The sequence below is a fragment of the Camarhynchus parvulus genome, chromosome 9, assembly GCF_901933205.1.
Source record: "Camarhynchus parvulus chromosome 9, STF_HiC, whole genome shotgun sequence".
Taxonomy (NCBI): domain Eukaryota; kingdom Metazoa; phylum Chordata; class Aves; order Passeriformes; family Thraupidae; genus Camarhynchus; species Camarhynchus parvulus.
This window is the reverse complement of record NC_044579.1, coordinates 4,151,688-4,164,937: the sequence shown is the minus strand read 5'-3', so window position 1 is coordinate 4,164,937 and position 13,250 is coordinate 4,151,688. Positions and strand designations below refer to the sequence as shown.

The following is a 13,250-nucleotide window of genomic DNA, read 5'->3' as shown; positions in this document are numbered from 1 at the left end:
AGTGCTGCAGGAGGAAAAAGCAGTAATGTCTGTGCGTGCAGGGGTTGCTTGAGCCTGTTGCAGATTCAATTATTTACAGAGTTGCTATGAAATTGTATAACTCAAGGATGAGTCATGGTAAATGGAAGAAAAGCCCTGAGAGCTGGCATGAGGCCATGCAAGGGCCATGGTTAGCTCCACCACCCTGAGGAGATGCTGGGTACCACTGCCAGGTGAAGGATGCTCAGAGGTAAGGCTGTAGCAGCTACTTGCGGGAACTGAATCTTTCCAAATCTGTCTCAGAATTATTATCAAGTGGCCTTTTTCTTGTTGTGAGATGGTTTGGGGGTTGACACTACGTATTTTGGGATAGAACAGGGATGCTTGAGGTGACCCTGGCCCCAGCCCCAGAGCTGGACTGGTTGCTGGTTGAAGTTAAGCTGCAGTTCGTTGTCTCGATGTGAGCCCACTTCAGGTCTTTTCCTGCTTGTGCAACAATTTGATGCTCTGTAATTGGGGCCAGCATGGGCATCGTGCAGGCCAGCAGGGACTGAACCTGCCTGTTCCCAAAGGTGTGGGGTGGAGCTCCACGTCACACCCTGCCTGTGTCCGGGCTAAGCCACCCACGTGGCAGGGCTCTGAGGAGATCCAGCAGAGATTCCTTAGCAATCAGGATGCATTTCCTGGCACAGGACACCTGCCACAGCCACTGCTGCCCTGCAGCATCCTGCCCTGCCCTGTGCTGCAGCTGGGACCTGCAGCTGGAGAGGTTTGCTGGGTTTACTTCCCAGTTTTTCTCTTCTGGGAGGTGCTGCACCACCCAGAGCTGGGGGTGGGAAGGGGCTCATTAACCTCTGGTATCTTTACAGCAGTGCTGTAAATGCACCGAATTCTCTCTCCTTAATGTGTTTGATCAGCCTCAGCTGCTGCCTCTCATGTGGCCTCAGCACTGCTGCCCGCCCCAGCCGATGTGCTTAGAGAGGAGAAATGAAAGAACATAATTTTGGTTTTGTGCCAGTCACTAATGTGCTACATCAGCCTGCTCTTTGAGAGCCAGTGTCTTGCAGACCAGATCTACCTTTTTTCCTTTGTTTTGTTTTGGTTTATGGCATACTTATCCTTTTTTTTAACATCAAAGCTTTCTCTGAATGACCCAGAGCAGTAAAATGGATGTGCAAATTGCCCCGGCACCTGGGTATAGCCTCACAGCCCCTCTGGAATCTTTGAATTCCTTCCACCGAGGTGACAAGCGTGTTCAGCTGTTCAAAAGCAGAGCCCCACCATAAACTTAAGCCCATTGCTTTTATCACACATAGTTAGATTATCAACACCACCAATTACACTACACACAACACAGAGTAGGCAATAAGTGTGCTAATTCTGTCTAACATTATGCACAGTTCTTGCACTTTATTATTTAGCTAAAGCGTTAGCAATAATGCAGACCTTGTTGTTTGCCAATCACCTAAACACTGCCTGGCCAGGCTCTCCAGCCATGGGATGGGTCAGTGTTGCTTTGGGCTGTGCTGTGCCACTCTGCACCCTCTGGGCTGTGATCACAACTGGCTGTTAGATGTGCAAGAGATTTGATGGGTTGGTCATTCATCCTGGTGGAGCCAGGCCTGGTTCTTTATCCTGTAGGAACACTCTTCTTTCTACCAAGCTAACAATCAGCCCCTTTGGAAAGTGATTGCAGTGAGAGGAACATTTACACACCAACCTTTACCATCTGTGAGCCTCAGGACCAGCCTAAAGCTGGCCTCTGATAGTCACCACATCCACATCCAGCTCCCTGTTCAGAGAATCACCAAGTCTGGAGTCTTTTAGTGCCACTGAGAGTTCAATATGTTAAATACTAAATTCCCTGGGGCCAAGCTGAGGAGGAGTGTGTCACAGCCCAGCTGGCACCACCTCAGAGGCAAAGGTGAGGCAGCCCTGGGACTGGGTTGCAGCATCTTGCCTGGCAGGGAGGGTAAGAGGGCCCAGGGAGGGGTGGGAAAACCCCGGGATAATTCCGTGCCTTTTGCCAGCAGACCTGGCCAAGGGATACATTTGGCTGCGGGGCTTCCAGCCCTTGGCATCCAAAGTTTCCATGGAAGTGGAAGGATTGCTCCTGGGGAGGTGAGTGATGTTCACCCATCCTCCCAGCACTGTCCAGCTGCTCCACACCCCTTCCCCAGGAAGCTGGATTCTGGCTCTGCTCTAAGCAGCAGTGGGCAGGACATGGAAAAGCCACCCTGCTCATGGTTTATTGGTGGCCTTTGATCCCTCCAGTCCCAGTAGCCTGGGAAGAATAGGAAGGAAAAGCTCTTTGTGCCAGGCACCTGCAACAGGATGGGGATCCCGAGGGGTACATGGGAATCCTGGAAGGGGACATCTGTCCTGGCAGGGTTTTCACGGTGCCTGAAGGTTTGGTCTTGGGTCAGAGCCCCCATTTGTTTTCTGATTCAAGCCTTAGCAGCCTGGTAATTGTCAAATCCTGACAGTCCCATTGTGAAGGTATTTAACTGCAATGCAAAGAAACTGCTTGTAAATGCCTGGGTATCCAGACACAGCGAGCAAACAAACACCATTGGCAAAGATCTCAGCAGGAAGGACAAATATTGGGGAAAACTAAAAAGCTCAGCCTTGAGGCCCTTCCTGTCACATCTACACCAGCCCTAGAGGGGAATGCAGGTGCTCTGGCTGGAATCAAAGCCTGCTTAATGTAACGAACTTTCCTCTCCCAGTTAAAGTTTTACCTTTCTGGAGACCAGTGCAAAGATTAGTGGTCTTACACTCATCTTTGTTGTTTTTTCTCTTGCTCTTCCTCTGTAGAAGGTACATTTTGTGCCCATGTGAAGCCTGGCTGACTGAGAGCATCATCCAATGAGTGCTGTAGCTTGGCTGCTGAACCCATCAGGGACTGATCTGGAAGATAATGACTTTAATCAGCATTAATCACCTTCCCGGCTGACTCAGACTTTGGCACGGTCTGCTGCCGCTAAGGATGCCACTGTACCCCCCCACCTGCAGCTCCTCTCTCTGACCATGTCAAGGACAGCAAATCCCAAGCCCGAGCAAGACCAGCTCAGACCAGCTTGTGCAGATGTGCAAAGTTCGTGAAAGCCGAGTGAGCTAACGCAAAAATATTTGGCAGTATCAGTAGTATTTGGCAGCATTGGCAGTATTACCCAGATTCCACAATATTTGACAGCACAGCCATCAGCTGGTGGTGCTGAAAGGCTCACTGTTCACACCACTGTAGGATTTTTAATGAAAGCCTCTTTTAATGTAATATTCTGGGTAATTTTGTTGTGTTCCATATCCATACACACACACAGCTATCTCCTCTGATAGCATCAGAGCTGCCTGCTGAGGGGGCTCTGTGTATGGATACACAGAGAGACCTGTATACATCTGTGTTTACATGTGGCTCTCTATGTGGCATACACACACAAATATATTTTAAAGCAGGTGCTAAGTGCTATTAAAATAAAACTCTTAGTCATTTTCTAGCTGCTTTGCTACGTGTGCTGGAGAGGTTTCTTCTCCCTGCTTCAGCAAGAGGATTGTGATGTGACATGCACACCCAGCACAAAAGCCGAGGTAGGTGTTGAGCATCTCGAAACAGGCTCAAGCCCCTGGCACGTCACATTCCAACTGTTCAGCTGAGGGACAGCCCCAAACCAGCCCTGTGGCTGGATCATTTGAATTTTCCAGATCCACTCTATGTCTTTACAGGTCTCTCATTTTCTCGTGTGTGTCCCAAACACAGGGATTGGTGGTGGCTGCTTTGAGCTGAGCGGTGGCCAAATAATGCGTGGAAGACTTGGGTTTCTCATTAACTCCAGAGTTGATATAGTCCCATCTCTCCAAGCACCAGCCCATTTTCCTGCCTCCATCCCAGATCTGCTGTCCAAGCCCTCACCTTGCTCTGCAGCCCAGGACAGTGACTGTTCCCAGAAGGAGAGCGGAAGAGCTGCGGGGTGGATGAGAAAAGGAAAATGCAGACAGAGAAGGTAATCATGGTTTGCTGGTATTTTTGCACTGGACTTTCCAGTGAAATGACTAGGATTTCTGCAGGACCCCAGCACTGAGCAATCCCTTGCCAAAACCAAAACCAACTGAAAAAAAAAATCCCATCCACTAATTAATTGTGCACAGGGGCAAAGGGGAAAAGGGCCAAGGGGATATTTTTATTTTTAAGAGCTCTGTTGGCTCACTGGATTACTTTAACTGTGATGGGAAGAAGAAACGCTTTAAACAGCGCTGATGAAAAACACCCTTTTGGAGTTTTTTTCCCAGCTGTTGTGCTCCAGGGATGGGGATGGGGAACAACACGCTGCTGCTGCTGCTGCTTCTTGCACCTCTGTACTGGGCAGAGCTTTGGCTCTCGCGAGCTCCAGGGCCAGGACGGGCAGTGGAGCAGGGAGAGCTCAACTGTCACTGTGGGGCAACACCACTCTGCCCTGGGGGCCTCATCTTGCCCGTCTCCATGGGCTTTCCTTCTCCTTTGGAGCAAGCCAACCAGCTGTGCTGCTGCAGCAGCATCCCTGGATGCCACTGTCCCAGCCAGCTGGGCAGCAGGGTCCCCTGGGACAGGGGTGGGATGCAGCCCTCCCCCAGTTTTGGCACTGCTAGGACAGTATGATGAGGTTGTTGTTTTCTTCCAGCATCTCACAGGAACATTGGTCCTCTCCGTCTTCACTGCGGTATTGGGCTTCTTCCAGTATGGCTACAGCCTGGGGGTCATTAATGCCCCCCAGAAGGTAAATTGAGCCCCTCAAGCTGTGCATGGTCAAGGAACTACAGCTTCAGGGCAACCAGGGCCAGTTTGTCCCGTGCAGAAGCCCTCAGGAGGACTCTGTCCCTTCCCAGGCAGTTTCTCCCACAGAACAGGGGACAAGGCAGTGGGGTGAGAACATGGCCAGGACCCTCTGTTGGCACTTCCCCAGCGAAAGGAGTGGGGTTCTGCACATAATGGAGCTGTCCCCACTGCAACCTGGTCCCTGTGCCTGAGCGAGCCAAGGGACTGCACCCCTCCACCAAATCCAGTGCCAAATCCAAACACCCTGCTCATCCCAGCCCCAGGAGGTGGAATGTTTTGTGCCTGCCCTTGTGGCCCCTCCCCGCTGTGGTCTGCATGTTGTGGAGCTGGGGACTCCAGGATTTTCCACCTGCAGAGCCTCCAATGCAAATCTTTTCTGAGGCAGAATAAAATCCAAAACAGGGACTGGGGTGGTTATAGATCTCAGCTGACGGTGTTTTTCTTCTTTACCTGTCACAGGTGATAGAAGCGCACTACGGGCGTGTGCTGGGCATTGTCTCCCCGGACAGATATGCCGCCAATGCCTCTGGGGAGGATGGCACGTTCCTCCAGGCTGGCACAGAGGGCACGCTCCCACCCCCAGCTGACATCAACGAGGATCTCACTACCTCCCCACACATCCTGACCATGTACTGGTCCCTGTCTGTGTCCGTGTTTGCCATCGGGGGCATGGTCTCCTCCTTCACCGTGGGCTGGATCGGTGACCGGCTTGGCAGGTGAGAGGCTCCTGTGTGCTCTGACTCTGGGCCACAGCCCAAACCCTTCTGATCGATTTTTTCCCATAGAACCATTTCCTCCCTGTAGAAATATAATTTGTGTTATTTTCAGCAATTTAGGAAAAGAAGGAAAAATAACCCTCCCAACTTCTGAAATACTGTTTCAACTATCACAGAGGTTGGGCTTTTTAAGATCCTCAGTTACAAATCAGACATTTTATTGCAACTTGAGCATTTCAGAGAGCAGCTGATGAGCAGCTTTGATTAAGCTCTGAATTCCCCCTTCTCTTTCCATGGCAAAAGGAAGAGGAGGACATCTGCATGGTATTTGCACAGGATGTAAAGTATCATTTATAATATCATTTAAACTACTCTGATTGTACCCCAGTCTCTGTATTTTGCAGTGCCTGCTCTCATTGTTTTTCCCCTGTAGTACTGATTAAGTGACTTCACAGTTCCTCCTGTGTGTTGCAATGGCTGCTTTGGCTGAGAGAGGTGCCAGAGGAGCTGTGCTGCTACTGCCTTGCAGAGTGAAAGCCATGCTGGTGGTGAACGTCCTCTCCATTGCTGGGAACCTCCTCATGGGGCTGGCAAAATTTGGGCCATCCCACATCCTCATCATCTCCGGGAGAGCGGTCACGGGGCTGTACTGCGGTGAGTCCAGGCTGAAAGCAGCTCCCTGCTAGCATGTCCAGGGCTGCAGTTCAGAGTTTCTCATATTTTTTAATACTTTTCTTAGTTCAGAAGGGGTTTCACAGGTGGGAATTTCCCTCTTCTCCCTACATCTGCCCTTCTTGATCTAGGAGCTTTCCCAGAAGTGTTTGGGTTGGTTCTATCATATCTTCATTTTACACATCCTGAAAGGATCAGGTCCCTCTGTTTCTCAAGGATGGGTTTTGTTGGTGGCTGCTGCAAGAGCACAGCACAAGCCAGGCTGGTTAACAGATTCCCTAGACAGAGAGCACAGGACCAGTGTGCACTAAGAGGATATAGCCAGCAAATAATTGGGAATTACATGAGAATTACCTTGGAAATAACAGCTGTTTACACTGTTACTGGTATGCAAATACAATGCTCCACTCTGAGATTTCAAGGCAAGTTTTAAGAAGGCTCTTTGCCCTGTGATAACTTCAGCAGGTAATCCCTGCTCTGTGCTCTGATGCGTGTGTTCAAGTAAAAAGGCTTTCCAGTTTGGGGCTCTGAATGCAGGGACATCCCAGCACCTTTCCAAGGTGCAGGTGGTTCCCAGCCAGGTGTGAGGGGCTTGGTGGCGTGTGGGGTGCAGCACACAGGCTCCATCCTCCTTTCCCGTTTGGGAAGTGCTTTCTGCTGGCTGCTGAGCTGTGTCTGGAAGAGGTGACACCCATGTGTGCTTGGTGCAGGGCTCTCCTCTGGACTCGTGCCCATGTATGTCAGCGAGGTCTCTCCCACGGCCCTTCGAGGAGCACTGGGGACGCTGCACCAGCTCGCAATTGTCACAGGCATCCTCTTCAGCCAGGTAAGCAGGAAAACACACACAGAGAGGGTGCTTCAGAGAATAAGAAGACCATACTGATATACTGGGCTATTGTTCACCATTCCACCCCAAAACTGAAGGAGTGTGCAAAACAATCTGTTTTAATGGGGTTAAACCCCTGCCTTCAGTAAGAGGTGTCTTAATAAAGACAGCTTCTCAAGAAATAAAAACATACTTCTACAAACAATTTCTCGTCTCCCTGAAGAATTTTTTTCAGCATCTCATCAGTGTCAGGCTGGATCCTGAGCATGAGACCCCTGATAATCAGGTTCTCAAAAATGGCTTCATCAGGGAAGTAGGAAGCCCAAAGCCCCCATCAGCATTGTCCACCATGGCACAAGTCCCACCTACACAATAGGTGGGCACATAAATGTACAGAAAACAAACACATCCAGAAAAATAGTTGGTATTTGCTTCTAGTTGTCCCCAGTTTTTCACTTTCAAACACCATAGTGATCAATTGCTTTCTCTTAGGGTGTAAAATGATCCATTCAAATATGCCTCAATTATTCCAGATCCTTGGACTAGACTTTCTTCTGGGCAATGATGAGATGTGGCCCCTGCTCCTTGGTCTGTCTGGTGTGGCTGCCCTGCTGCAGTTCTTCCTGCTTTTACTGTGCCCTGAGAGCCCCCGATACCTTTACATCAAACTGGGGAAGGTGGAGGAAGCTAAAAAAAGTAAGAAAGACATTCTGAGCTTGTCTAGAGTTGTTTTTATACTTTACATAGTACAAAACAGACAAGGAAAAGCCTGGCTGAGGACTCACATGTGACTGTGGTTGCTCCATCTCATGCTCTGAGCTGCTGAGATACAAACTATCTCTGGATCAAAAACTATTGGAGACATCTGCACGGGGTTAAGCAGCACTGCTGAGGGATGAGGCTTGAGAGTGATCTCAGGGCCCTGAGAGCCCTGAGTGTTGCAGAGCTGATGTGCTGCTGCCCCTGACTAAACAGATGCACCCTGGATCCTTGGCTTGCCTTGAGTTTCGCCTAAAGAGATTCTTGTCCTTATATATACAATTTACCTACCACTGAAAATAAAATGTCAATCTTTTTTTTCCCTAAGATTTGAAAAGGCTTAGAGGAAACTGTGATCCAATGAAAGAGATTGAAGAGATGGAGAAGGAAAAGCAAGAAGCTGCTAGTGAAAAGAAAGTCTCCATAAGACAGCTTTTCACCTCTTCCAAGTACAGGCAGGCTGTCATTGTGGCGCTGATGGTGCAAATATCCCAGCAGTTCTCGGGAATCAATGCGGTGAGTCTCCCCAAAATGTTTGTCTCTCAAGAGATCCATGCTGAGCATGAAAAGGCAGCTCTGGCTCCATCCAAGCCATGCAGGGATGGAAGAAGGATTTCCCATGGCTGCAGTGGGCTCCTGGTTCCCTGCCAAGCACGAGGGGAAAATGGTGGGAGGGAGTCCAGCACAAAACCAGCTGGCACAGCAGGCCCATGCTGAGCCCTCCCATGACTCTCCCCTACCCAAGTTTGTCAGCAGTTTGCTATCTTTAATGACATCATGCTCACCCCAGAATCACTATTTTATAGCCATTTTTAACTAAACAACTTTTGCATCACCTCCTGGAATATGAGAAATCCATTTGACACCCAGAAGCATTAAGGAGCACACAGGGATGCCCAGCCTACCTGGCTCTAGGCCATGCCCATCCCATCCACCAGCCACCCTTTACCTCCTGCCCTTAACTTTCACCAGAAAGGAATCACCTTATTCTTGGAGAGAAGAAAGAAATGAGAGTCATTGCAATGAGAATATTTAAAATTAATGTAAAACTTGGTCATACTAAGATATTTGTCTTGAGTGCTCAGTGCTGGTGATCTGGATTTTAAGATTAAACATAGACTACATAGAAGAAAACAGATTTAACGTGCAAATGCAGTAGTTCAAGAGGGGAATTTCAACAGGATTTTTAACTCCCTCAGGCTCCTATGAAATTTTCAGCTTTAATCATTATAACAAGCCATTAAAATTTGAAAAATTAATCATAATTAAATTGTGCCACATCTCAGCCAAGCAAGTGCAACTCTTCCCTCATGAGAACAAAAAGTTTCAACAGCCCTGTTGCCTAATCCTTCATCCTGATGTATTCTGATAGATCTTTTACTACTCCACAAACATTTTCGAGAGAGCTGGGGTTGACCAACCAGTTTATGCAACCATCGGCGTTGGAGTGGTGAACACGGTCTTCACTGTTATCTCTGTAAGTAAATACTTCTGCCCCCTGGACTACAAAGACACGTAAGGTACAACGTGGTTTTGAAACATGATTTTATTCTGGAGCTGGGATTTGCAGTGTTGCAGGACTGACCCTGAACACCTTACAGGGAAAAATCATTCTCTGGGAAAGTTGAATTTGAAAATTCAAGCCTTGACATAGAGCATGTGGCTATTGATCTGCACTGCTAAATGCCTCATGAGTGGAAACTGCACCACTGTGTTCAGGGCAGCTCTGAAAACTCTGCATTTCTCCCTAAAAGAAAAGTTGCCCTTGAGACTGCAATTCTGCAGGTCCTATTTCCCCAGGGAGCAGGCAGGGGATGCAGGCTCTGATGGGGAAGTGACCAGTTCCCAGTCTGCTCTTACCTGTTATCTTTCAAACTGCTTTCTGTATGTACATAGCACCTGCAGAAGTGATATCCAAAGGCTATTCCACAGCAATAAAAGTAATCCAGCACCTTTCCTCATCCTATCTACACAGGGCTCTGCAGCAATAAAAGGATAGTTCTGTTTCCACAGACCTTCCCTTCATTTGTCTCTCTCTTGAGAGGATTAACACAATTCCTATCAGCTGGCAATTAGTTTTATAGTGTGGCCATTAATATAAGATCAGGAAATGCCAGGCCTATTTGACTCCTATCTCTGTAGAGATTTAGGGAAGTAAAGAACTTTCACCAATATGATGGGACTGGCTGCAAGGCAGAAATACACAGCTCCAAGAGATTTAGGACAATTTTAAACTGACAGAGAGGAGGATTTGATTAGATATTAGAAATAAATTCTTGTCTGTGAGGGTGGTGAGGCACTGACACAGGTTTCTTAGAGAGGTTGTGGATGCCCCATCCCTGAACTGTCCACAGCCAGGCTTGGTCTTGTGGAAGGTGTCCCTGCCTATGACAGGGGGTTGAAATTGGATGATCTTTAAAGTCCCTTCCAACCTAAACCATTTGTACTCCAGTATGTGTGAGAGAGGACATCCTGGAGTAAACCTGCCTTAGAGAAAGTCCATTGTAGTCCTTAGAAAAAGTTCATTTTGTCCATGGGGACAAAATGGGATGTTTATTGTGAAATGAGGCACAGAGATGTGCAGCTGGAAGAAGCCTTTCTTCAGCATGGAGGGTGCCCTGCAGCTCGGTCCCCAGGACTGTGGTACTTGCAGCCTTGGGCATTTGCTCTTTGCTTCTTTTGTCCACGAGCACTTAAAAATTACCTGCTTTTGTCAATAAATGACAGACCCTGATCAAAAGGCAGAAGTGCTGACAGCTGGGTGGACCTTGGCAAGGGGAGAAGGGAGCAGAGACTCATCCTCTGCAACTTCACATGTCAGCACATGAACCGCCTTCAGCAACAGAGACGGCCTCTGGGAAGTGTAAATCATGGCTATTATGGCAGCAAAGGTGAGGCTGCTGGCCCGAGGTGTCCTTTCAAGCTGAGGGGAAGGAGCAGGCAGCCTCAGAGGCTGCTGCATGGTTAGGCCAGGACAGCTGCAATGTCCTCTGGAGGGACCTACAGCTCCCCGTCGGGTGAGGTGTCTGGTACAGACTTAGGTACCTGTCAAAAGCTGGGTGACATGGCTGGAGTCCACCAAGAGGAGCTGAGAAGGAGTAAACTAAACTTTGTGACTACCAGTAAAGCAAAAAAAGTCTGGGAGTGATTGGAGGAAAAATCCTGACTGCAGCTGCTACACAGCTATGCCTGCCTTAGGACAGGCAAGGTGCAGTGGCCCGTAATGTGACCTGAATTGTGCTACATTTTGAAGCCTGATTTCAAACTAATGCAGACCTAGTAAGTTTTTAGTTCCTGGAAGAAAAAAAAGAAAAGGGAGAGAGAGAAAGTCCACAGTCAGCAATTCATGTGTAGGAGCGGTGAGAAGTCCTGAGAGCTTGGAAATGCATGGGCTTTGAGTGTGTGTGCCTTTGCCTTGCCCTTGGCAGGGTGACTGCTCAGTCAGGCTCCCCAGCAGCTTCCAGCAGAGTTTCTGACACTTGGAAACCAGCACATAAATCTGTACCACTAGAGCTAAAAGAGCAAAAGAACAAAAGAGCAAAAGTGTGGCAGTGGTAACAGGTTGGTTATGGCAATTGGACCTGGTCCTGAGAGTGGTGGTGCTGGACACTGAGCTCCTGCATGTGTTTCTACAGGTCTTTCTGGTGGAGAAGGCGGGCAGGCGGTCCCTGTTCCTGGCAGGTTTGATGGGCATGTTAGTCAGCGCCGTGGCCATGACAGTTGGGCTTGTGCTCCTGGTAAGGATTTCTCTCCAATTTTTCTCCCTGCTTTGAAAACAAGAGAAGATCCCATCAAAATCAGTCCAAACTATTGCTGCAAATCCCGTCAAGACGAAAAAGCAAATAAGGGGTGGCCTCCTTTGCTGGACACCCTGGTTATTAAAGGGTGCCATTCTGCCTCATTTTGCTGAGCTGCAGGCAAGGAAAGGGCTCAAAGAAGCCGCTGAGCTGATGGCTGTGAACTCCTCCAGGCAGCAATGCTGATACCACATGCCCAGCCAGCACTTGGCACAAGAGTTTAAAACCTTAGTTATTCATGTCCAGTCTCCCTTTGTCTGAATAGAAAGAAATTTCTGAAAAATGAATCTAAATAAAGCAATTAGTGATAATTAATGAGAGTTACTTGGGTAACACCAACCTCTTGCAGAGCAAGTTTGCCTGGATGAGCTATGTCAGCATGGTCGCAATCTTCCTCTTCGTCATCTTCTTCGAAGTGGGGCCTGGGCCCATCCCCTGGTTTATCGTAGCCGAGCTGTTCAGCCAGGGCCCGCGCCCTGCCGCCATCGCTGTCGCCGGCTTCTGCAACTGGGCCTGCAACTTCATCGTGGGAATGTGCTTCCAGTACATAGCAGTAAGAAATCTCTTAAACCATACAAATAAATGACAGGCACAATCCCATGTGAATGTGCCTCCCTGATTTCCATCCCCCAGCCTGCCTGGGCACACCTCAGCCAGCTGGGTAGGAAGGGGAAGCCATGCCTGAGATGCTGATGGTGGGTCTCCCTGTTCTCACTTTCCCACTGCAGGATCTGTGTGGACCATACGTGTTTGCAATCTTCGCGGGTCTGCTCCTCATCTTCTTCCTGTTTGCACACTTCAAAGTGCCAGAGACAAAAGGAAAGTCCTTTGAGGAGATTGCAGCCGTGTTCCGCCGCAAGAAGCTCTCGGCCAAAGCCATGACTGAGCTGCAAGACCTGCGACGCGGCGAGGAGGCATAGACATCCTGTGCACCCAGAAAGGAGGGACTGGGCGTGCACCTCCTTCAGGCACCATGGGAAGAATGTTGGGCAAAAGTCTCGTTTCACCAAAAACCTTGCAGCTGGCAGACCAGGAGGAGGCATCCATTGGATTCCTTCTGGCTGCTGCGGTTCACACCTCCCAGCCACAGGTGCTAACCTGGAATTTTACTCTGAGACACTTGGGACAACTGGGCTGCAGGAAGAGCTAGGGAAAGGACAGGAGGAATACGATACATGTCCATCTCAATGCCCTGCTAGAAGAGCCCAGTGGGACAGTGATCTTACCAGACAGCATTGAGCAGGGCTGTCTCTTAGCAGAAATGAAGGAAAGAGGGGCTGGCTGATGCTGCAGCCTCATGTTTTCACTTTTTTTATCCCCATCTCTCTGCTTCATTCTGCTGAATGAGCTGGTGTCTTTAAAATCCAACTGCTCACACAGTTGTGCCACCAGCACACAGCACTGATCACCCCAGGTGCTAAGGAAAACAGGTGGAGCAAACACCCCCTTACTCTTGCTTCTGCAGAGGAAGACGGTGGATCCCACCTGAACTGGTTGGGATGTACTTCCCTTGCTTTTCTATCTGTGCATTATGGAAATGCTGTCTGATGTCATAAGGATTTCTCAGTTACAGTATTTTTTTTGAGAATCTTAGAAACTGGCTGGGCTGGTGGGCACTTTTCCTACATTTCAGCCAGACTATTTAGCTCTCTCTTTCCTCCCAGGAAGCCTCTCCTCTCCCCCTTCTCACT

The 13,250-nt window shown here is 48.9% G+C and overlaps 1 protein-coding gene across 1 annotated transcript; it reads left to right on the top strand.

The window, feature by feature from the left end:
* The first annotated feature begins 3,965 nt into the window (after positions 1–3,965).
* SLC2A2 (solute carrier family 2 member 2) lies at positions 3,966–12,699 on the top strand. The gene is made up of 12 exons (XM_030954407.1): positions 3,966–3,980; positions 4,635–4,730; positions 5,249–5,302; positions 5,387–5,505; positions 6,035–6,159; positions 6,888–7,003; positions 7,537–7,699; positions 8,091–8,278; positions 9,135–9,239; positions 11,398–11,499; positions 11,909–12,112; positions 12,288–12,699. Exons 1-12 carry the CDS (start codon positions 3,966–3,968, stop codon positions 12,477–12,479), a joined length of 1,479 nt encoding a protein of 492 aa, XP_030810267.1. The 3' UTR covers positions 12,480–12,699.
* The last annotated feature ends 551 nt before the right edge of the window (positions 12,700–13,250 follow it).